Source organism: Quercus robur, chromosome 8, assembly GCF_932294415.1.
Source record: "Quercus robur chromosome 8, dhQueRobu3.1, whole genome shotgun sequence".
NCBI classification, from domain to species: Eukaryota; Viridiplantae; Streptophyta; class Magnoliopsida; order Fagales; family Fagaceae; genus Quercus; species Quercus robur.
The window spans coordinates 60,311,157-60,333,811 of record NC_065541.1 but is presented as its reverse complement, the minus strand read 5'-3'; the positions used below and the strand labels follow the sequence as shown (position 1 = coordinate 60,333,811).

The window sequence follows — 22,655 nt, the reverse complement described above, 5'->3', positions numbered from 1 at the left end:
ACAAAGGTACAAGGCAAAACGAGTTTTAAGACAAAACTCAACAAAGTCAATCAAGCCTTTTTGATTTTCAAATTTTTATGTAATTTTTGGATTTTTGACTCAAGAAACAAAAAGATTGATAAAACACAATTAAGAAAAATTCACAAACAAACAAACAAAATCAAAAGCAACAAGCATACCGAACAAACATAGTCACAAAGCATAGGAAGTATTAATGCATGGACATGTTGTAATGCTTATGCATGAGTACCCCTTTTCACCCACACGGCACTTGCGTTTGGGGTGATTTCCTTAAAGGATTGGGTACGGGAGTTAGGGCTTTCAAACCTTCGTGAGAAGCTTTCCAAGCAGTTGGTGAATGCACCAATCATCTTCATCACGTCCATCATTCCGGGATCTCCATTTTGCTCTCTAGGTTGATCCCCTGCCCAAGTTCTCCTATCAGTTCTTGGTCCTCCTGACCTTTGAGGAGTAGCACTGTTCTTTGCTCTCAGCTTTTGGCAATTCGGTCGAGTGTGCCCTTGAAGTCCGCAATAATGGCACACATACATTCCTCTAGGACCTCTTTGTGGTCGAGGACGTGACTTGGCACGAGACTCAGACCTGCCCACATACTGATTACGATGATTCAGCATCCGTTGGTCCACCACATTCTTCTTCTCCTCCACCTCGAGCTTCACATCAATAGGGTCAGCTGCAACTGGATCTTTGGCTTTGACAAACTTTACTTCTTTGGTGACATTTCCAGTTGAACTACTTCCTCCACTATATCCCAGTCCGGATTTGTCTGAGAAGCTCTTTTGAGAAGATATAACATCGTCAAGCTTCTTGGTGGTGACCCTCTCTATTTTTGCATTTGCTTGAACAACCTCACTTTCAAGAAATCTAACTTTAGTGTAAGCTTCGGAGAGCTCACCATTCAAAGTTTCAATCTCGCATTTGGCCTCCCTATACCGGATTAGGAGACTTTTGTAGTCCTCCTCAGCCTTCTTCATCTTTCTCACAGCAGCCTTGGCCACCCTTGTGTATTCACCAGATTTCTCCAAAAGTGAGTTGTAATTTTCTTGAAGAGTAGCTGTGCTTTCTTCTTCTTCAGCTTCCGATTCTTCAACAATTTCTAGTGAGTCATCCTCACTATGTTCTCCAAGGTCTTGAACAAGCAAATTCAATTCATCCGAAGACTCAACATGAGCAATAGTCATGAAAGCTGAATAGTTCCCTTCTCCATCACAGCTCTCTTCAGATTCTGAGTCGGATGAGTCTGAATCACTCAAGGTCGTGGCATACACCTTGCCTTTTGATTTCAAATAGTTAGGACATTCCCTCTTGAAGTGTCCATGCCCGTTGCATTCAAAACAAGTAACACCTTGTGTGGATTGGGATTCTTTTCCATCTTTCCTTTGGAAATCCCTCTTCTCCCTTCCTGAATTTTGGAATTTTCTCTTATCATCAAATTTTCCATTGTTTTTGAATTTCAAAAACTTCTTGAAATTTTTAACAAGATAGGCTACATCCTTGTCCACCATATCTTCTCCCGAAGAGCCTTGATCTTCCACCTTCTCATTAACGGTCTTTAGAGCAATGGATTTACCCTTCCGTTGATTTGGCAGCGACATTTCATAGGTCTGTAGAGAACCAACCAGCTCCTGCACCTTGATGTCGTCAAGATCCTTGCTCTCTTCAATAGCAGTCACTTTGGCACGGAAGCTTTCCGGCAATGATCGAAGGATCTTCCTTACAATCTTAGAGTCCTCCATCTTCTCCCCCAAGTTAAACTTGCTGACAACTACTTCATTTAACTTCCCATAGAACGAGTCGAAGGACTCATCCTCACTCATCTTGAGTTCCTCAAACCGAGTGGTCAGCATTTGTAACTTGGTATCTTTCACCTTCTTCGTGCCTTCATAAGTTGTTTCCAGAATCTCCCATGCATCTTTGGCAATAATAATGTGTGAAATCCTGTGAAATTCATCTGGAGACACACCACAGAAAATAGCATTTAGTGCTTTACTGTTAGCATTAGATGCAGTAAGTGCTGCCTTATCCCATGTGGATTTGGCTGCTTCAGGTTTGGTCCAACCCATCTCAACAGCATCCCACACGGATTCATCAATAGAGCATAAAAAGGCTCTCATACGAACCTTCCAAAATGCATAATTACTTCCATCAAAATATGGAGGTGCATTAAGTGATTGAGACCTATCCATCTCAAAAAGAAAGGGAGTCAAGGTTCACACAATGGCAATGAAACCAAACAGCTGTGTACCCGCTCTGATACCAATTGTAAGTTCAAAAACGTGTACAAAAACACTTTTGAACGTTTAGACCCCCAAAAACCAATTTAATCAACACACGCAATATATTAAACAACTAGTGTGCGGAAACTTAACATATGCTATAACATGATATTGATTAAACAACTATCTAAGCCACAACAAAATAAACCACAGCAGATAATGTAAAGACAGAGATAGAGAGGAAGGAAGATGCAAACACAGCGATAACACCAGATATGTTATCGAAGAGGAAACCGAAGACCTCGGCGAAAAACCTCTCCGCCGCCCTCCAAGCGGTAATCAATCCACTAGAAAATACAATTGGGATACAAGGACAGCAATAGACCCTCCAAGCCTAATCTACCCAATGCACCTAAGCCCTCCAAGCTTCTTGCTCCAACGAGGTTGCGCCGAACCTTTTTCTTTTCTAGCTTTCCGGATTCCGCTACTACACCGTAGTATCAACCAATAAAGATTGGCTCCTTCCTAACTGCTTCCTAGAACTCCAAACGACTGTCTCACAGAGATGATAATGGTGAGAACCAGGTTTGGTATAATGGCCTCTCAAGGATTTGACAATGGAGAGGAAGAGAGTGAGGGATTTTGATGAGACTCTAAGGTAGAGATTGTGGGTGAAACAATCTGGTTTTTCTTTAGGGTTTCTCTCTCAAAATTCTCTCTGGAAGCTCTCTTTCAATCGTGGGTTAAAAGGGTATTTATACTGAAGTGGAGTGGAATGCGAAACGTCAGGTTTTTCCAAAACAGGGGTGGCTCGCGGCTTGACTAAGTCGCGAGTTCCAGTCGCGAGTTAACCGTATGGCCAGTTGTCCTGTTTTGTCCTGTAGTGCTCCAGCTAGCATGACTGTTCATCTTCCAGCATGCTTGGCACGTGTGCATCTTTTGGCGGGTTGAAGCCGCGAGTCCAGTCGCGAGTCCCAGCCGCGACACTCTGTTTTCTTGCACACTCTTGAGCAATCTTCACACTATCTCACTCACTACCCTTACAACAATCCCACCTAAATACAGGGTTACTAAATGCTGAATTACAAGCAAATTTGGCACGGAATAAAGCCAATTAGATGGTTGAATAAATTCAACCTTACACATACCTCATCCATGCCCAAATTGGCAACTTTCTCCTCAAGAGCCCCTATTTCCTTGACATTGAAAGTGTTAAGCAGAGTGATAGTACTAGAGATAATGGACATGGGTTTAATCTCCAGATCATCCATCACCATGTATGAAACCAGGCCTTTCACGTAGCCTCCCCCACTGGAGGACTCCATATTTGTTGCGCTTGGTTGGTCTACGAAACTTAACTCTCTGCTCATAGCAAGCTTGCACGAAGGACAGATTGAGCTTAAATCATAGGCCACATATTTACCACATTTTCGGCTGTAATCATTAGAACACCGGTAGAATTTAGTGGATATGGATGATTCAATGTTTGGTAATAGGCGAGGGACACTACCAGCAGTACTATCATAGATGTGTATTTTGGGGTTTAGGATAGTCTCTTTCTTCGCGTATGGTTTAAGGTAAGAACTACTCAAATTTTCAATGCTCTCATAAATGTTATGGAAGCTGCCCACCATTTCTGGCTTTTTGAGAAGCGGCATGTAAGAACCGACCGGAAGGACCAGAATGTGAAAGAGGAAGTCGATGAAATCTTTGCCCGCTTCTGCATAAAGTACTCTCTGGTTTTCTCTGTCTATTAGAAGTTTCAAACTCACTTTGGTTTCTTCCATGGACGCTGTCTAACCTTGGTTTTTTTCGAATACACTGACTGGACAGCTTATGTTCATGTTGTTTGGCGGACCATATTAAGAAATCCCGGATTATGATTAGCTATGGTACGGGCTGAGATCCTTGAAAAAAAAAAAAAGAGGAATACTGAAAAAATCTGACTATTGGTGAACCACGGTTCATTGTCAATCACGGGTTGAGGACTAGGAAAAGTACTGATTGTGAATTTGTGAATAAATCTCTTTGCTTTTCTTATTCTTCCATGTACAAGAAGGGTTTCGCAAATTCCGAAACCTTTCTTTTTCTTTTGTAAAGATAAAGTAATCAGCACATACCCTTTTGTAAGCCTTAATCTTTCAGTCAATTTATAAGCAAAAAAAAAAAAAAAAAAAAAAAAAAATCTTTCAGTCAATTTAGTGAAAAATATATTAAAGAAAGAGAAAAAAGCTTTCCTGTAGTCAAGAGGCAAATAAAGCAATAGTCTGTATATATGTATGAGGAAAATATTTATATTCAAATAAAACATGTAACATTTTCATTATCTTTACATTTTTATTTAAATATAAAACATGTAACATATAAAATCAAATAAATATTACGTGTCTCACTTCCACGTAAAAATGAAAGATAATAAGATATGGACACCCGTAGTAATTACTGTCTTCCCACACATTCATCTCCATAAACAATCAAGCTTACCCAATCTCTGAAACTTGCAAAACCCATTGAAGCAATCCAAAGCAGCCACCATTTCCATAGGGCCCATTCACCTATGAGAATCATAGCCCCTTAAACCATCAAAATTTCTAGTCCATTCCAAAGCCAATGCAAAAACCCAATTAGGCGACTTGAAATTTGGGAGAATTACAATTTATCATCCTAAATTATACTCCAGATTACACTTTGCACCCTAAACATTTCGAATGCACATTTTACATCTTAAACTATGACCCTTGTAACACTTTGCATCCCGACGTTAAGTTCGCTGTTAACTTGGCTGGAAAAATATGATATCATGTGAAAAAACCCAATTACTCCCCTTCTCAATCCCTTAAAAACAAAGAATAAATCACACTTTACCACCATAAACTATATTCTTAATTACACTTTACACTCTAAACTTTGGATTTCCATCCAAATTAACAATAAATTTAATGTTAGGGTGCAAAGTGTTAGAAGAATTATAGTTTAGGGTGCAAAATTTGCATTCAAAAAGTTTAGAAAGCAAAGTGTAATAAGGGTATAGTTTAGGGTTATAAAGTGTAATTTCTCCCTTGAGGTCCCTCAACTCCAAATTGTGCGAACACTTTGTCATTTGTCACCTCCTTCTTCTTACTTTTCTTCCATTCAAAATTAGCTGTGCTTCAGGATTGGGTTAGTCCTTGAGAGTTGATGTGGCACAAACTTAGGTAAAATGACACCATGCCATCAAGTAAAATTGTTCAAATTAGGTAAATTAATGTGTGAACTAATTTCTATGCCATGTAAGCAAATTCCATTTAAATTTTAACAATAAGAGTAACATTTAAATCAAATACAAATTAAATGAACTAAAGTGACACCTAGAATTGACAAGATGTGGCCAAATAGTAGTCATTTTGTACACCCGGCTTCTTGAACTACTTGAGTTTTGACCCCCCACAATGAAAATTTTCACCTAACTATCAACATATTTATTGAATTTACTAGCACCTATTCCTATAGCTTGGTTTATACATATACAAATCATCAAAGATATTAAAAAAAAAAAATGAAAAAATAACCAACATGAATCTTCAAAAGCTACAGTAATTTTCCATTTCCAACCCAAAAAAAAAAAAAAATTGAAAGATTGATGGAGAGAGAATTTTGAGATTAAGAGATCGATCTCTCTACCAAATTTTTAAAGACCAGGTAATAGAAATCACATCTATACTCCATTTACCAAGTCAGCAAGCATTACTGTGTGAAGGAAATTGAAGAACGGACTTTATTGAAATTTTTTAATAAACGAGAACTTTTTAAATTTCGGGACTAAAACAGATTCAAGCTTAACAAATATTTTTCCAAGGAAAAAACAACCTAAGGTTTCAAGAAAGTTATATATCATGCAACACCAGATTTAACTGACATTTAAAACTTCTTCGCAACAAAATAACCAAGTTTTGGCAACCCTATACAAATTTGGCACCTAGAAATTAAATTTCAATATTGACTTCTCGTTCCAACTTTGGGAGAAATATCCAAACTTACATTACAGGTCATAGAACCGTGGCACAAAGGATAGATTGCTCTGTTGTCAGTAGACATGTATGGATTACAATTGTTGGAGCCGTAGCTACTATTACACCTATAAATTTCCTGGATTTTTATTATGATCTGGCAATAGGAGAGGGACATCACCAGTTTCAAAGATGTATACTTTGTGCTTCAAGTGACTCTCTTTGGTCACGTTTGGTTGAAGGTAAGTAGCACTTAAATATTCAATACTACCGTTCATCTGGTGGAAAGCAAAAAATACATAAGCCCTTAAATTTTCAATACCACATCACTTAATTGCATAATAATTTTATGTTCTGTTCTCAATTCTTTCTGAGAACAGATTGAGCTGAAATCATAAGCCACATATATATCACAGTTTCGGTTGGAATTAGAACACCAGTAGAATTTAGTGGATGTGGATGATTCAATGTTTGGTAATAGGTGAGGGACGCCACCACCAGTACCATCAGAGGTGTACTTTGGGGTTTAGGATAGTCTCTTTCTTCACGTTTGGTTTGAGGTAAGCACTACTCAAATTTTCAATGCTCTCGGAAATGTTATGGAAGCTGCCAACCATTTCTTGCTTTTTGAGATGCAGAATGTAAGATCCAACCGGAAGGACCAGAATGTGAAAGAGGAAGTCCATGAAATCCTTGCCCGCTTCTGCATAAAGTACTCTTTGGTTTTCTCTGTCTATTAGAAGCTTCAAACTCACATTGGTTTCTTCCATGGACTCTTTAACCTTGGTTTTTTCCGAATACACTGACTGGATAGCTTATGTTCATGCTGCTTGGCGGACCATACTTGGAGCTTAAGAAATCCCGGGTTTTGATCAGCTATGGTATGGGCTAAGATCCTTGAATAAAAAAAAGAGGAATAGTGAAAAAATCTTACTATTGGTGAGCCACGGTTCATTGTCAGTCACAAATTGTGTTTGTGTATAAATCTCTTTGCTTTTCTTTTTCTTCCATGTACTTCCGAAACCTTTCTTTTTCTTTTGTAAAGGTAAAGTAATCAGCACATACCCTTTTGTAAACCTCAATCTTTCAGTCAATTTTAGTGAAAAATATAAAAAGAAAGAGAAAAATGTTTTCCTGCATTCAAGAGGTGATGTGTCACGCCCCAAACCTCAACAAGTCCAAAGCATGAGAAATACGTCTCAAAGTACCTGTAGATTTTTTTTTTCCTTCCCTTTTGACAATTCAATCCACAAAAATCATATCAAGTACTAACATAAAAAATTATCATAATAATTTCATTGAATATACTCTCAAAGTAAATCAGAGCTCTAAGCAATAATTACAAGGACCATTGGCCACAAAAGAATAGAAGTCTGAATAATTAATTACATACCATTAGCTTGTCCCATCAGTGGAAATAACGTAACAACCACTATAATATACAAAAGAATAAGTCAAGCCTATTCTAAGATGTACACCATCTAATAACCCATTACAAAAGTTCAGCCTACATCAATAGTTAGTCTAACTACTGTTAGCCACCAAAAAGCTGTCTCAAAAGATTGTTGCCCACTCTGAAAAGTTTATAAAATAATAGGATGAGACAGAGACCAGTAAGTAGCATAATTAATGGGAGTGGGGAAAATACAAGTTTCATAACAATGAACATTTTACAGACATGTTAAAATTTGGGAATTTCCATTTGGATTCTGTAAAATAAATTTCTTTAACATCATGATAAGAATGATAGACATATTGTAGCACTAAGCTTCCCAAAGTAATTATGAAACTACATATTATTCATTGTGAGCCATAAAATATCCAATACCATTTCAAATCTAGAAATCTCACCCAAGGCCACATGACAAGGTTGTCACACAGACCAGTCGTCACAAAGACGAGTCGTCACACAGACGAGATCGTCACATAGACGGGGTCATCACACAGACGAGGTCATCACACAAACAGTGGGTTGTCACACAAACGGGGTAATCACCAATATCATGGCACAATAACAAAACCATGTCAAAAGCTCACAAGTTAATGTATTTGAAATACACAATTCACTTCCAAGTAGTTTCATAAAATATTTCAATAACCAAATAGCCACAATATTCTCAAAGTCCTCTAAACTATTTCTTGTCATAAATATTTTGCTTAAATTTCCCAAATAATACAAGCTAAGATAAAGCATCTTTAGAATTTACAAATAATGCAGTGAATCCATAAAACGCATTCTTAAGAATTCAATCAAAGATGCTAGTCTTTTCCATGCTAACAAATCATGCAATTCCCCATATGCAATAAAAATATGCACTTTCATATATAATCATATATAGTAGGGTTACAACATAACACTTTTTAGAAAATCATAGTTCCACCATTAATTTTCTAAAATGTGTTTGACCCGAAAACAATGTTTATACAACATGGTTATTTTCCAAAAATCTCATTAAAAGCTACTTACCTTGCAACCCGCAAGAAGCTTAGTTCCAAAACTCCAAAGGAGATTAGTTAGAACCTAAACAATACCAAACAAACCCATCACAATAAGCATAAAGCTTGACATTTTATCTAGCTACGAATTATAAATCGCTAGATAAGAAATTAATTAGGCAAGCCTAAGTACTTATCCTCACAAATAATGTATTTCACTTCCAAAGTTTATCATTCAAAGCCTTTTCTTTACCATAAGAGATCCCAACACTTTATGAATTTCTTCCTCAACATACATGTCATTTTCAAGAGACCCACAAAACAACAACATATATAACCATATCCACCATTACAAACTCCAAATGTAAATCCTCCAGTAGCTCCAAATAAATTATAAAAAATAGATTCATCAATTGTTTCACATTAGAAAGTCAAAACCCCCAAATCTTTACTATGGGTAAATATCAAATGGCTACCATTGTACAAAATCCACAACCATTCACCCAAATAGGTCCACCAAAGCAAAACCCATAAACATTATCACAAGAATATCACTTTCAAAACTTAGATTACAAAAACCTCTAGCAAAATATGAAAACCCACAAAAAGTATAAAAGCTCTTACCTTAAATAAGATGAGATGTAGGAGCTTAAGAGGTTTTTATGGAGCTTTTTCGCCGGAAGATAATGATGGAGGCGGTGGAGTGATGCACCGGTGGGAGAGTGAGGGAGTGTGAGAGAGGATCGTGGGTGTTTGAGACAAAATGAAAAAGAAAAAGAGAGCAAAGTGAGAAGAGAGGAGAGCCAGCAGGCCAAAAGGGAGAAATTTTGAGAGAAAATGAGTGGTGGGGAATTAAGGGGTAGGTGGGTGGGGCTCACGTGAGTCAAAAATCTGACCACGTTTTTTTTTACTTGGGCTAGGGCGTTACATGATGTCATAGAAGTAAGAAGAAAGTACACATGATGCTTAATTTCCTGATGGAACAGAAATTAAACTATTAGTTTCTGATAGTAAATCTTGAATCCACGAGGTGTTCCTTGAATTTACAATGTGATAAACTAGAATCTACTAGAGAAAAAATTGAGAAAAACTCTGTATTTTTATTGATAATAATCTGATTTGCCTTTGGAAGCTACAAAACATATAAATATTGAGAAAGTAAAAGTGTAAAACCCTAGAACGATTAGGAAACGTCTAAAACCCTAATTCGCACTAATTACGAGATTAGGTGACAAAAAGTTATTAAGGAAACATAAATTACTAAAAAGGCAAAATCATGGTTTTCAGAGGCTAAACAAAGGAATTTGCCAAATCAGGATACACCTCGTGGCAAAACAATGATTATTGCTCAGAAGACCATTTCTCTTCAGCTTACCGAATTTCTTATGATTTTGACTCCATCGTCGAAATGATTTTTACTGGTGCCTTTTTGCCTAGCGCATTTTCAGGCCTGCTTGAGAGTCCAAGAACGCTATGACAATCAGTTCTACATCAAGAAGCAAATAAAGCAATAGACTATATTAAAAAAAAAAAAAAAAAAAAAAAAAAACCTTATGTATTGGGAAAAATTTATATTCAAACCAATAAAATTCATCAAACTTTGTGGCAATGGATATAGTTACTAGTTATTATTGGTGGGTAAAAAAATAATTTGTGGTAAACTCAAATTAGAACAATAACAATTTGCTATTTAAAATTTGTTGTGAACATAACATTACTCTTTGGTTTTGTATCAGTTCAAACTTGGAAAAGTCCTAATTTTGACTAATCTCTTTGCTTTTCTTTTTCTTCCATGTATGAGAAGGGTTTTCTTCCACAGGCAAGTGTTACAAGGTAACAATTTAGGGGGGAGCCTGCATTCTCATAATTTAAGGGAGTAGGTATAAAATGGGATATAGTTTAAGGGAGTAAAATGTAATTTTTCCATTAAATTTAATCATATGGTTGCACTAAGAAATAAGTCACATAATGAATTAATTATTCTTTGGAGAGATAACATATTTTGTGTTGGATTACTACAAACTTGACTGAAAATGTTGATGATCTGATCATCAGAGACACTGCTTTGACAGTGGTCACTATCAGTTCAGTTGTTGGAGCCACTGTTCCAGTTGCCGATTCCGACGATCAAGTCATTGGCCCTCTAGTCACTAGTAACTTCGATGGCTCAGCCACTGATTTTTGTGGTTTGCTTGAAAATTTTTACTCGTCATACCAAACACTTAAAAATATTATACTGAAAATGATTTACATGTAAAGTATTTTTTGTTTAAAAATATTTATTTCAAAACAAATGGAGCGTACAATGCAACGTTGGTCCAGCAGTAGGTATCAACAATTAAAACGTGGCATATTATGGTACCCAAATTGATTTGATAGTAGATAAATCAAATAACTATGTATTGTACAAACATATGTTGAAACACCTCATTATTAAGGTCATCATAACTCAGTGATAGCAAGCAATATCAATAATAATTAACAGAAACTTACAATTTTTTTTTTAATGAAACATAATACTGCTTAAAAATAATAAGCTTCCAGTAAAGAGAGAGAGAAGAGCAAGAATAATACCCTTTATGACCAACATTTAAAACCTAATTTGAAACCCAAAAAAAAAAAAAAGAACAACATCTTGGCAAAGGCATTAAACTCTTGCACTCAATTCTCATAATTGACTTCTTGTTTAACCATCGGGAGGAAGACATCAGTTAGAACACTCTTGGAATACAAAGAAGCCTTGAGCAATTTTACCCCCTAACAACAAACCACATAAATTAAGGAACAAAATAATTAATAATTATATTTAGATCAGTGAAATATCACACCTTCACATTGAAATAGGCACATTCCAAAATCAAATAGATTTTCAGAAAAGAAATAAAACAAAACATGTACGTGCCAACCAGAAATTAGGACATGAAATAGCTAAAACTAAAAACTCAATTTGAGTATTATTTTGCAATAGCTTTCACCATTAACGTACTCAGGGAAAGTAAAAGAAGAAATTAATAAAATAGAAGTAATGGATTCATTCACAGAAAGCAAAAGAATGAGTGACATAACATACCTCATCCATGCCAAAATTGACCACCTTCTCCTCAAGAGCCCTTATTCCCTTGACATTAAACTTGTTAATTAGCAGAGTGATACTAGAGATGGTGGACATAAGTTTCACCTCTAGATCATCCATCACCATGTATGTAACCAGCCCTTTCACGTACCCTCTCTCAGTACATGAGGAACTCGTTTTCGTTGCGCTTGGACTTGGTCGGTCTACCATATGTTGCTCGCAGTTCATAACCCGGGAACACGAAGGACAGATTGCTCTAATGTCATAAGCTACATATGGGTCACAGCTACTGCTGACATTTTAGAATTTCGTGGATCTCGAAGATGATGATGATTGTGATGATTCAACGTTTTGCAATAGGGGAGGGAGCCCAGAACCACCACCGCCAGAGATGCGGACTTTGGGCTTCAGGAGAATCTCTTTGTTCACGCTTGGTTGAAGGTAAATACTACCTAAATTTTCAATGCTCTCGAAAATATTCCCGAAGCTGCCCTGCATTCCTTGCTTTTCGAAAAGTGGAATGAAAGTTCCGACGGGTAGGGCCAGAATTTGAAAGAGAAAATCGATGAATTCCTTGCCCGCTTCAACAAAAAGCACTCTCTCTGTCTATCATAAGTTTCAAACTCACGTTGGTTTCTTCCATGGACTCTAGCTTCTTCTTCTTCTTCCTTTTTTTTTTTTTTCTTTTTGGGAGGGGGACACACTGGATAGCTCAATGAGCTCATGTAATAAATCAGTACATGGCTTGGAAAGTCAAGAGTCTCCCACGGCTCATTGTCGGCCACTGATTGAGGACTTGAAAAAGTTATGAATATTGTAAAAAAGTTCACCCATTTGAAGTTGAAAACTATTTAGAAAATTAATGTTTTGGTGCGTCGCGGCAATTGCTACATACAAGACTACGTGGGAGAAAAAAAAAAAAATATATATATATATATATATATATATATATATATATGTGTGTTCAAGGATTATATGCAATGCATATGAAGATAAATCTTAAACACTTGTCATTTTTTTTTTTTTATTTGCTGTCAGATACTCTTTTATGCAACAATTGATACATATAAATATACAGATAAACCTTAAAAAAAAAAAAAAAAAAAAAAAAAAAAAATTACAACCTCCTTCCAAACAAGTACTTATTCTTTTATTCTTTTCTTTTCTTTCAAAAGTTGTAAGCTTTTTCTTTTTATAATTTCTTTTTTGTTTTTTTAATCAAGTTGTAAGCCTTCCTAGTCTAAAAGCAAAGAAAGCAATTTTCTAAGCTTTTTCTCCAAAAAGAAGAAAAAGAAAAAGAAGAATCATCGACGAGGTTTTACCTTTCTAAACAAATTATGAGTCTCTTTTCTTTTAAGCCTTTTAATAAGGCTAATAAGAGTAAAGCAAGGATTACATAGAATGCATGGTATAATTTGTGTCATAACTCGCTTATATGATAAGTTGTAAGTGGTAAAAGTATATCTTTACATAAACCTATCATCATACCTGCTACTCACAATCTGTCACATGGACAAACTATAATATAAATTGTGTTATTTTATGTGTTTTTAACATTAATCTGCTAATAAAGCTGGTGCAAAATAAATAATGGTCACAAACATTTTCACCAAGTTTAGATAGGACAGGAGCTTTCGCACCAGAGGAGTGGGAGCAGGGCCACTAGAACAACGGTAAAGTTTCACGCACCATGAAGACAAAGAAAAGAGAAAAGTTAAAGAGCACAACTTCCAATGTGATAATGGTGTGTGTTAAGTCCTGACGCATCATTCTTTGAATGGAAATTATGTATAGAAAATATTTTAAAAAAAAATTATTACAATTTTTTATATTTTTCATAAAAATAGTTTATTAATAAATTTTTTAAGAGTATTTGTTAATAGAGCAAAACTTAGGTACAATACTTAGATATTATTCTTTAAGTTCTCATCTTAAGATTCTACCATCTGAATTTTTTCTCATGGAATAGAAGTGTATTTTTTAGTTAAGTAACCACATGGCTGAATCTTAAATGGGAAATCTAAACAACAACACTTAAGATACTGTACTTAAGTTTTGTCATTGTTAATAAGACTCTTGTTTGAATAATAAAAAAGGAAATGTTAACAAATACCGCACGGTGCTTGTTAAAAGAGTTGTCAAAAGTGCAAAAAAAATGCAAAAAATTATTAAAAAGGTTGTCAAAAAGAATAAAAATATGTTAAAAACGACAAAAAGTAGACAAAAATCTACACAAAAGTGGTTGTTAACGGGCACCGTAAGGTGCCCGTTAACACAACCCTAATAAAAAAGTACCACATTTTAACCAATTAAGTCCAAAATTCATCTACATTATGTCATGCAAAGTTGTGTAAAAAACAAAAAAAAAATATATATACATAATTGTTATAGTAATTATGTAAATTGATGCATTTAATTTTTTAATTTTTTCTTTTTATATGTCAAAGACGAAGGAAAAAAGTGAATATAGGTTATTGTATGTGAAGAAATTAAGAGTGACAATTAAAAAAATTGATATTTTAAGTAAATATTGTGTAAAATAAATAATTTGATAAAGAACATTTTGAAAAGTGAAAAAATAAATAAATAAAAGTGTATTTTTATACTAAAATAGACCCAAAAAAAAAAAAAATTTGCACAAAATGATACAGAATGCTCTAATTCCTTTGAATTAGTATTAAGATTTTGTTCAGATAATTGTGACAAACTATCATTGTGATATTTGGCAATTAAACAAATCACAAATTAGTTGCTGAAAAAATAAAACACATACAATATAAGTATAAAAGCATATGACAAATAAAATATTTTTGAAAAGTCTTCAATCTGTGGTCGACAGTGAACTGTGGTTCATCAGGAGACTCTGACTTTCCAACCAACATCTACTAATTTACATGAGAGCTATGAGGTGTATCGTTTGTCCCAAAAACTTCTGAAAAAAAAAATAAATAAATAAATAATAAAAAGAAAAAGAAAGAAAGAAATAGCTAGAGAGAGTCCATGGAAGAAAACAATGTTAGTTTGAAACTTCTGATAGACAGAGAGAGCCAAAGAGTGCTTTTTGCTGAAGCAGGCAAGGAATTCATCGATTTCCTCTTTCACAGTCTGGCCCTACCCATCGGAACTTTCGTTCCGCTTTTCGAAAAGCAAGGAATACAGGGCAGCTTCGGCAATATTTACGAGAGCATTGAAAATTTAGGCAGTATTTACCTTCAACCAGGCGTGAGCAAAGACAATCTCCTGAAGCCCGAAGTACACATATCTGGTGGTGGCGCTGGACTCCCTCTTCTATTGCAAAACATTGAATCATCATCGACATTCATGAAATTGTATAGTTGTTCTAGAAAAAGATGCGTCTGTGACTCATATCTGGCTTATGACTTAAGCGCAATCTGTCCTTCGTGCGGAAATGTTATGAACCACGAGAAAAATATGGTAGACCCACCAACTCCAAGCGCAAGTACTGAGAGAGGGTACGTGACAGGGCTGGTTACATACATGGTGATGGATGATCTAGTGGTGAAACCCATGTCAACCACCTCTACTATCACTCTGCTTAACAAGTTCAATGTCCAGGAATTTGGGGCTCTAGAGGAGAAAGTTGTCAATTTGGGCATGGATGAGGTATGTGATGTGATCATTCTTTTGCTTTCTGTGCATTTTAGTCCATTACTTTTAGTTTCTGTCCTTATATTATAGTGAAAGTTACTGCAAAATAAGATGCTTTAACTGAGATAATAGTTGTTCAATTATAGAGTCCTAATTTCTAAACAATGATATTGGTATAAGAAAGAGACGAAATTTTTGGAATTGATCGCTGATCCGTCTCAATCCCAAGTTTATGTACCTCAATATGTCATTATGTCTGCCTCCAACAACTTAAATTTTTTTTTTTTTTTTTTTTTTTTTATGAGAGAAAAACGAAATTACAAAGGCAAAGAAAACAGCACCAGCAGGGAAAGGAGCAGCCAACCGACTAAGAACTATCCATTTGGATTAGGTGTCGGACCATCGGGGGGGAACATCCCTTCCACACTTGACTAGCAGCACTACATCTAGCATGATGAGCAAGCATATGGGCCACCCTATTGTGCTCTCTTCTCAGGTGGCATAGCTTCCAACACCTAAAAAACTTAAGGAGGTCCTCATTTCAGGTGGCATAGCTTCCAACAACTTAAATTTTCAGAGGTCACTAATTCTCATTTCAAATGCTATCATTTAACTCTAATCTCATATTGTAAAATAAAATATTGCATCCCCCTCTCTTTCCCCTTAATGTCACTTGTTATTAGTCTTTGAAAAGGGAATAACAAAACAAAAAACTGACATACCGTGTGAGTGTCATTTCTCTTTGGAAAATGATCTTTCTCTGTCTGCCTTTGAAACGTGTTAATTTCAAAATAAAGATTTCGGTATTTCCCAATTCTAAATGTAATTAATCATTATTTTGCTCATTGATTTATGTGGTCTGTTGCTACTTGCTAGGGAGCGAAGATATTGAAGGCTTCTCTATACTCAAAGACTGTTCTAACTGATGTCTTCCTCTCGAAGTTGAAACAGGAAGTCAAACGTGAGATACCTTTATTTTGTTGATGTTTGATGAATGGAGGCTGGGTTTCTCTGGTTTCGTGGGTTCCTCCATCTCTATGTTGATGGTTGATTTATGCGGTAGTTTTTGGCTAATTTGGATTTTTGACAGTGGTTGTGGGGGGTTGTTTTGGGCTTGCTAGTTGTTGTTGGGTGATTGTTCTTGGTTGGAAGTGGATGTGGATTGTGCCTTTGATAGGTTTTTTTTTTTTTTTTTTTTTTTTTTTTTTTTTTTTTTTTTAAAAGGGAGATATATTATTTTATGTTGATGGTTGATTTATGCGGTAGTTTTTGCCTAATTTGGATTTTTGACCATGGTTGTGGGTGGTTGTTTTGGGCTTGCTAGTTGTTGTTGGGTGATTGTTCTTGGTTGGAAGTGGATGTGGATTGTGCCTTTGATAGGTTTGTGGTTTTTTTTTTTTTTTTTTTTTTTTTTAAGGGAGATATATTATTTTATTATAGTAAATATCTGTATATATTAAGAGAATTCGAAAAGTTAGTTATTGTCTTTTTTTACTTACAAAAATACCCCTAATTTAATTAATTTATCCTTATTCCTAAAAAATAAGAAATAGGGTTAAAACTATAAATTGACAAAAATTAATAACAAAAAGTGAAAAAAAAAAAAAAAACAAACAAACTCTCCACAATCCCCACCTTCTCCTAAAAAATACCATCCCACGTTCTATAAAATAAAAAAATAAAAATAAAAGCCACCGTACGGTTTTCTATTAAAAAAATCCTATCCCAAGTTCTGTAAGAAATTTATAAAAATAAAAATCTGTCCCATATCACATAAAAAATAATAGTAATAACTTCTTTTTTTTTTATGAAACAATATTAGACTTTATTAATTGAAAAAAATATATATATACACAATGGGGAAGAGAAATAGGGACATATTTCAATGTTATTTTGGTGTTCACTTTTTAGATCTAACCTAATGATACTTTTGGCTATATTAGTGGTTCTAAAAGTGCAATTTTTGTGTGAAAATAAGTGTAAATCTCAAATTGAAATAAGTAAAAAATTATAACACTAATAAAAAAATAAAATAAAAAAAGCCTCATTGCACACAGGTAGAGCACGTGTGATAAGGCTAGTATTATTTTATTGTGATGTTTATATTATTTTATTGTGTTGAAAGTTAAAATAAATCTACTGCTGCTTGATGTTTTGTAAAATGAGTATGTAAAATAAATAAAGTAGCTTTTTGTGGTGCTAAATAGCTAAAAATATAACTTTATTGCTGTGGATGCTCTTATAGATTAGTCTGATACTTTTTTTTTTTTTTCTCTTGCATAATAGTGAGTCTTACTATTCATAGAAAAAAAAAGTATATATCACTAACTAAATTTATGATGGGACCTACAATTCATATGAGAGAGAAGCATGTATTTATGGTACTTTCAAAGTATTTAATAATTTTCCATTCAAGAGTATTGCTAAAATTTACATATATATATATATATATAAATATATATATATAAATTTTTTTTTTTTTGTTGCGAATATGTTTTAAACATTGGTCAAATCTGATGTGGCAATGTTAAGAGCAATATGCTCACTCTTTTCTCTCTCCCTTTTTGTTTTATGAGTAATGATACAACCACAAAATATTTAACAATATTTTTCAAAATGTTGAAGTAGTTAATCTCTTTTTGGTTTTCATCTAGATCTATCATTAATATCACTTTTTTATTTACTAATAATCACTAACCACATCAACTATTTGTTAAAAAATTTATAAAATAATTTGTATCTCTAGCATTATTATTGTTTTATTGGAGGCTTAGTTGAGCATCATTATGTTTATGTTTCATCAAAATGAGATGCAAATATGTTAGGTTCCGTTTGCTAATACTATTGGGATTTCTTTTTTTCAAAACAACGAGAAAACAATTTTTAAAAAAGTGTACTGAAAATGTTTTTATAGTACTTACAATGAAAACGCTAGTTTCGGGTAATTATCAACCACTTTGTATGGTCGAGTTATGATGACCTCAACAATGAGTTGCTTAAGGATGACTGAGGGGCTAAGGCACAACTTGTTTTCTTTACCCCCTATCAGTCCCAACGTGACCAATGGCCATCCTAAAGGTTACCTCTTCTTCCTTCGCCTCATTGAAACCCCCTCCGTCCAACAATAACACCCATCAACAATGGTCTTTGTTGATTTTCTACCATCATTCGATCTGAATGTCATCTTATCCCGTGACACCGTTTACCTAATTCTTTTGCAGTTGATCGTTTGTTCCTTAAGCACATATAATATTTTACAATTGTGGAAATTAATTGTTGTTACTCCTTTTGCAAACTCAGGAACCACTTTTCTTTATCTTTTTTAAAAGAATAAGTAATCTGCACCCGTTTGTAACCTTTCTTTAATCTTTAGTCAATTCTAGCGAGGTAAAAAAAAAGCCTTTAGTTAAAAGCAATAGTCTATATGAAAAAGCTTTATCTATTTTGCGTTTTTTTAGAATAGACTCTTTTTTTTGGGGGGTCTAAATGCCAAAAAAAAAAAAAAAAAAAACTCCCAAGTTTGGGTCAGTTACAAAAATATCATTCGAAGTTCCAATTCTTCGTTACAACTCTTTGAGATATCAATATTTGCCAAAACTTTTGTTAGCTTTTATTATATGGAAAAATCACGAGCGTATCATATAACTATAAGTGTGAATCAAATGATGCATCTTTTTAATATAATAATGTGATTTTCCATTCATAAAAGCTAATGAAGTTAGTTTCAAAGGTCCATTTGGTTGATAAGGAAACCTGAAGGACTTATAAACCTCATAAGTTGTTTTTGCAACTGACCTTGCAACTGACCCAAACTCAAGGAGATGTTTTTACATTTTGACTTTTTTTAATTTGATTTTTTTAGTCAATTGACTAAAATATGTTTTTGTTCGAGTACATTCCTGGTTATTTCAAATTTTCAACCTGTCTTTGTACATTTATTTTTGTTATATATATACACACACATACTAGCTCATGAGTACGCGCTTACGTGCATGCTCAAAGACTCTTTTATTTTTTTTGATAAAGGTTAATAATTTGAATCTATCATGATTTAGAATTTTTTTTTTTCAAACAAATAAAAAGGATAAACTTTAGAGAAAAGCGATAGCCCATAATTTGAATTCAAAATGAAATTTGTTATTTGACATTTATAACACTATTACCATTCATTAATGAGGATATTTTTAACCACAAAGAGTCCTGTTGAAAGAAGAGAAATCTCTCTTTTTATATATACTAGTATTATGCCCGTGCGATACACGGTTTAATCAAAATTCATATGTAAATTATGAAATAGATAATAAAAATAAATGATTATTTTACTTTTAAGTTATATAATGAATGCATATTGTGCAAGACTAATATATTATAAAAGGCATATATATATATATATATATATATAAAATAATTGAATGGAAGATGGTAGATAACTTGTAACAAATATGAAAGGAGATACCTAAAATTTAAGGCTTAAGTAATATTTAAATGGAAAAACCTTAAATTTAGTAATTAAAAACTATCTAAAAAATGATTGAAAGCATATTTAAGTGGAAACATTAATTCAATAATTAAGAACAGTTTAAATTAATAAACATTTAAGAATTTGAAGTTGAGAGACTTACATGAAAATTTAATTTTTGTCCTTGAAAGCATGGGAGAAGTCACCAAAACTTGAGTGATTTTCACCCTACCAAAAAATTATAATAAACAAAGAGGATGTATGTGTGTGTATATATATATATAAACTTCAAGTTTTTTTTTTTTTTGGTTGAGAAAAACTAAGAGTTAAGACATTGGTAATAAGTTTTCATCCACAATTGAAAATATAGCATTGAGATATGATGAGAATTGAGAAGTTATACCTTTCAATAGTAGGTCATTTTTGGCCTGTGAACAATAATCTCTATTATTTGATCTCAACCTCTCTGTGTAATTATTAACAAAACAAAATAAGTAGCACAAACAAAAAAAAACCTGCTTAGTATGATATTTGCTATCTAGTTCACCTAAATAAGTTTTTCAAAGGGATGATAAAGCTTTAACTACGAAGAGATACAATATGCTAAGTGTGGGACACAATAGTTTGTGGGCTCGGCCCGCTCGCTTATGGGGAGTCCACAGGCCCCAAACTGAAGGAGGCCAGGGCCCAAGCTCAAAAATAGTAAGCCCAAAGTGGCCCGAAGATACAGCCGAGGACAGCTTAGTCCTCGGCAGACCCAAAATCCCATTGACAAAAGTGGAATACAAGCAAACTTAAAAGATCAGAAAATATCTCGGGGAAATAGTCTTTAATACCCTTCATTGACATGACATAGCACCTAACAGAACCTGATTTTTAGGCTTTATTAACCATCCCCAACAATTTTGGGATTAGATTGACGGGACAAATATCAGTCCTGGAAAAGTTGACCCTACACGTGGACGAGGGACAGCGAACGTAGGCTAGTATAAAAGAGAAGATAAACTAATTAGAGGGGGGGTCCCATCTCACTTCCTGGGGAAAAACTCCAGGGATGAGAATGACCGGACAATATAAGTGCTCCACCACAAAAAACCCACCTCCGGGTAAACGGAGAAAGGCATTAGTGCTGCTCGGACATGATCCGAGGAGTCCAATCCTTCGAGATACAAAGTTGTAGGGCTTGGATATCCTGACCGTAGTCCTTTCTTACCTGAGTTCCCTAAAATCCAGTTTGGACCAACGCCCTGTGACCAAACGCTAGCCTTTTAAGCCCACTCTCTACAAATTTTATTGTGAGGGATCTTTCGCGTGCGAGTCCAACGTCCTTGTTGGGCCGTTTGAGAAACGTGTCCTTACAATTGGCGCCGTCTGTGGGAAGGCTTGCACGTTGGCACGGGTGGCGCATAAGTCAGCTCTTTAGCAAGCAGAGATTCACAAATCTTTCCCATCTCCGGCGACGTGCAGTTGTTGCTCCGCCATAAGCTTCTGCTAGGGGCTACGCCTTGCACTGCTAACGGCGCAGGCAGCTCTAAGGGCTTCCAGCCTCAAGCCAACTCTCCCCTCCCTGGCCTAGGGGCTGACCTTCGAAAAATAAATAAGTATAGAGAAAAAAGTACAAAAAAGAAATCTTACAAGTTTTGGACAGAACCAAGGCATTGCATAGTCCTCGGACCCAAGCCTATGGGGAAACCAAGTACAAAAAAGAAATCTTACAAGTTTTGGATAGAACCAAGGCATTGCATGGTCCTCGGACCCAAGCCTATGGGGAAACCAAGTACAAAAAAGAAATCTTACAAGTTTTGGATAGAACCAAGGCATTGCATGGTCCTCGGACCCAAGCCTATGGGGAAACCAAGTACAAAAAAGAAATCTTACAAGTTTTGGACAGAACCAAGGCATTGCATAGTCCTCGGACCCAAGCCTATGGGGAAACCAAGTACAAAAAAGAAATCTTACAAGTTTTGGATAGAACCAAGGCATTGCATGGTCCTCGGACCCAAGCCTATGGGGAAACCAAGTACAAAAAAGAAATCTTACAAGTTTTGGACAGAACCAAGGCATTGCATGGTCCTCGGACCCAAGCCTATGGGGAAACCAAGTACAAAAAAGAAATCTCACAAGTTTTGGACAGAACCAAGGCATTGCATGGTCCTCGGACCCAAGCCTATGGGGAAACCAAGTACAAAAAAGAAATCTTACAAGTTTTGGACAGAACCAAGCCATTGCATGGTCCTCGGACCCAAGCCTATGGGGAAACCAAGTACAAAAAAGAAATCTTACAAGTTTTGGACAGAACCAAGGCATTGTATGGTCCTCGGACCCAAGCCTATGGGGAAACCAAGTACAAAAAAGAAATCTCACAAGTTTTGGACAGAACCAAGGCATTGCATGGTCCTCGGACCCAAGCCTATGGGGAAACCAAGTACAAAAAAGAAATCTCACAAGTTTTGGACAGAACCAAGGCATTGCATGGTCCTCGGACCCAAGCTTATGGGGAAACCAAGTACAAAAAAGAAATCTCACAAGTTTAGGACAGAACCAAGGCATTGCATGGTCCTCGGACCCAAGCCTATGGGGAAACCAAGTACAAAAAAGAAATCTCACAAGTTTTGGACAGAACCAAGGCATTGCATGGTCCTCGGACCCAAGCCTATGGGGAAACCAAGTACAAAAAAGAAATCTCACAAGTTTTGGACAGAACCAAGGCATTGCATGGTCCTCGGACCCAAGCTTATGGGGAAACCAAGTACAAAAAAGAAATCTCACAAGTTTAGGACAGAACCAAGGCATTGCATGGTCCTCGGACCCAAGCCTATGGGGAAACCAAGTACAAAAAAGAAATCTCACAAGTT

The 22,655-nt window shown here is 35.3% G+C and overlaps 3 protein-coding genes across 9 annotated transcripts in view; 1 reads left to right on the top strand and 2 right to left on the bottom strand.

Annotated features, from left to right (window-relative positions):
* Positions 1-22,655, bottom strand: part of LOC126697403 (uncharacterized) — a 60,845-nt gene that overhangs the window by 5,577 nt on the left and 32,613 nt on the right. The window contains exon 1 of one of the 3 annotated variants that reach the window (XM_050394390.1): positions 3,386-4,224. The exons of the other annotated variants lie outside the window; for them this stretch is intronic. Coding sequence (XP_050250347.1) covers positions 3,386-4,024 — 639 coding nt within the window. The 5' untranslated portion in view covers positions 4,025-4,224. Of the gene's footprint in view, positions 1-3,385; positions 4,225-22,655 lie in introns of those variants that run through there. 3 annotated transcript variants of the gene reach the window in all.
* Positions 7,487-12,557, bottom strand: LOC126697411 (uncharacterized). 4 transcript variants are annotated; one of them, XR_007646193.1, is made up of 5 exons: positions 11,730-12,466; positions 10,035-10,145; positions 9,284-9,633; positions 8,691-8,744; positions 7,487-7,797 (listed from the first exon to the last, which is right to left on the bottom strand). XR_007646193.1 is itself a non-coding variant. In XM_050394407.1 (3 exons), exons 1-3 carry the CDS (start codon positions 11,958-11,960, stop codon positions 7,726-7,728), a joined length of 357 nt encoding a protein of 118 aa, XP_050250364.1. In that variant the 5' UTR covers positions 11,961-12,464; the 3' UTR covers positions 7,487-7,725. The 4 variants fall into 4 exon arrangements, 1 of the variants encoding a protein (XP_050250364.1); XR_007646195.1 differs by having other exon boundaries at positions 10,035-10,109; positions 11,730-12,464; XM_050394407.1 differs by lacking the exons at positions 9,284-9,633; positions 10,035-10,145 and having other exon boundaries at positions 11,730-12,464.
* On the top strand, positions 14,555-16,513 carry LOC126697406 (uncharacterized). 2 transcript variants are annotated; one of them, XR_007646192.1, is made up of 3 exons: positions 14,555-15,356; positions 15,649-15,886; positions 16,218-16,513. XR_007646192.1 is itself a non-coding variant. In XM_050394402.1 (2 exons), the coding sequence occupies exons 1-2, from the start codon at positions 14,733-14,735 to the stop codon at positions 16,323-16,325; spliced, it is 732 nt and encodes a 243-aa protein (XP_050250359.1). In that variant the 5' UTR covers positions 14,564-14,732; the 3' UTR covers positions 16,326-16,513. The 2 variants fall into 2 exon arrangements, 1 of the variants encoding a protein (XP_050250359.1); XM_050394402.1 differs by lacking the exon at positions 15,649-15,886 and having other exon boundaries at positions 14,564-15,356.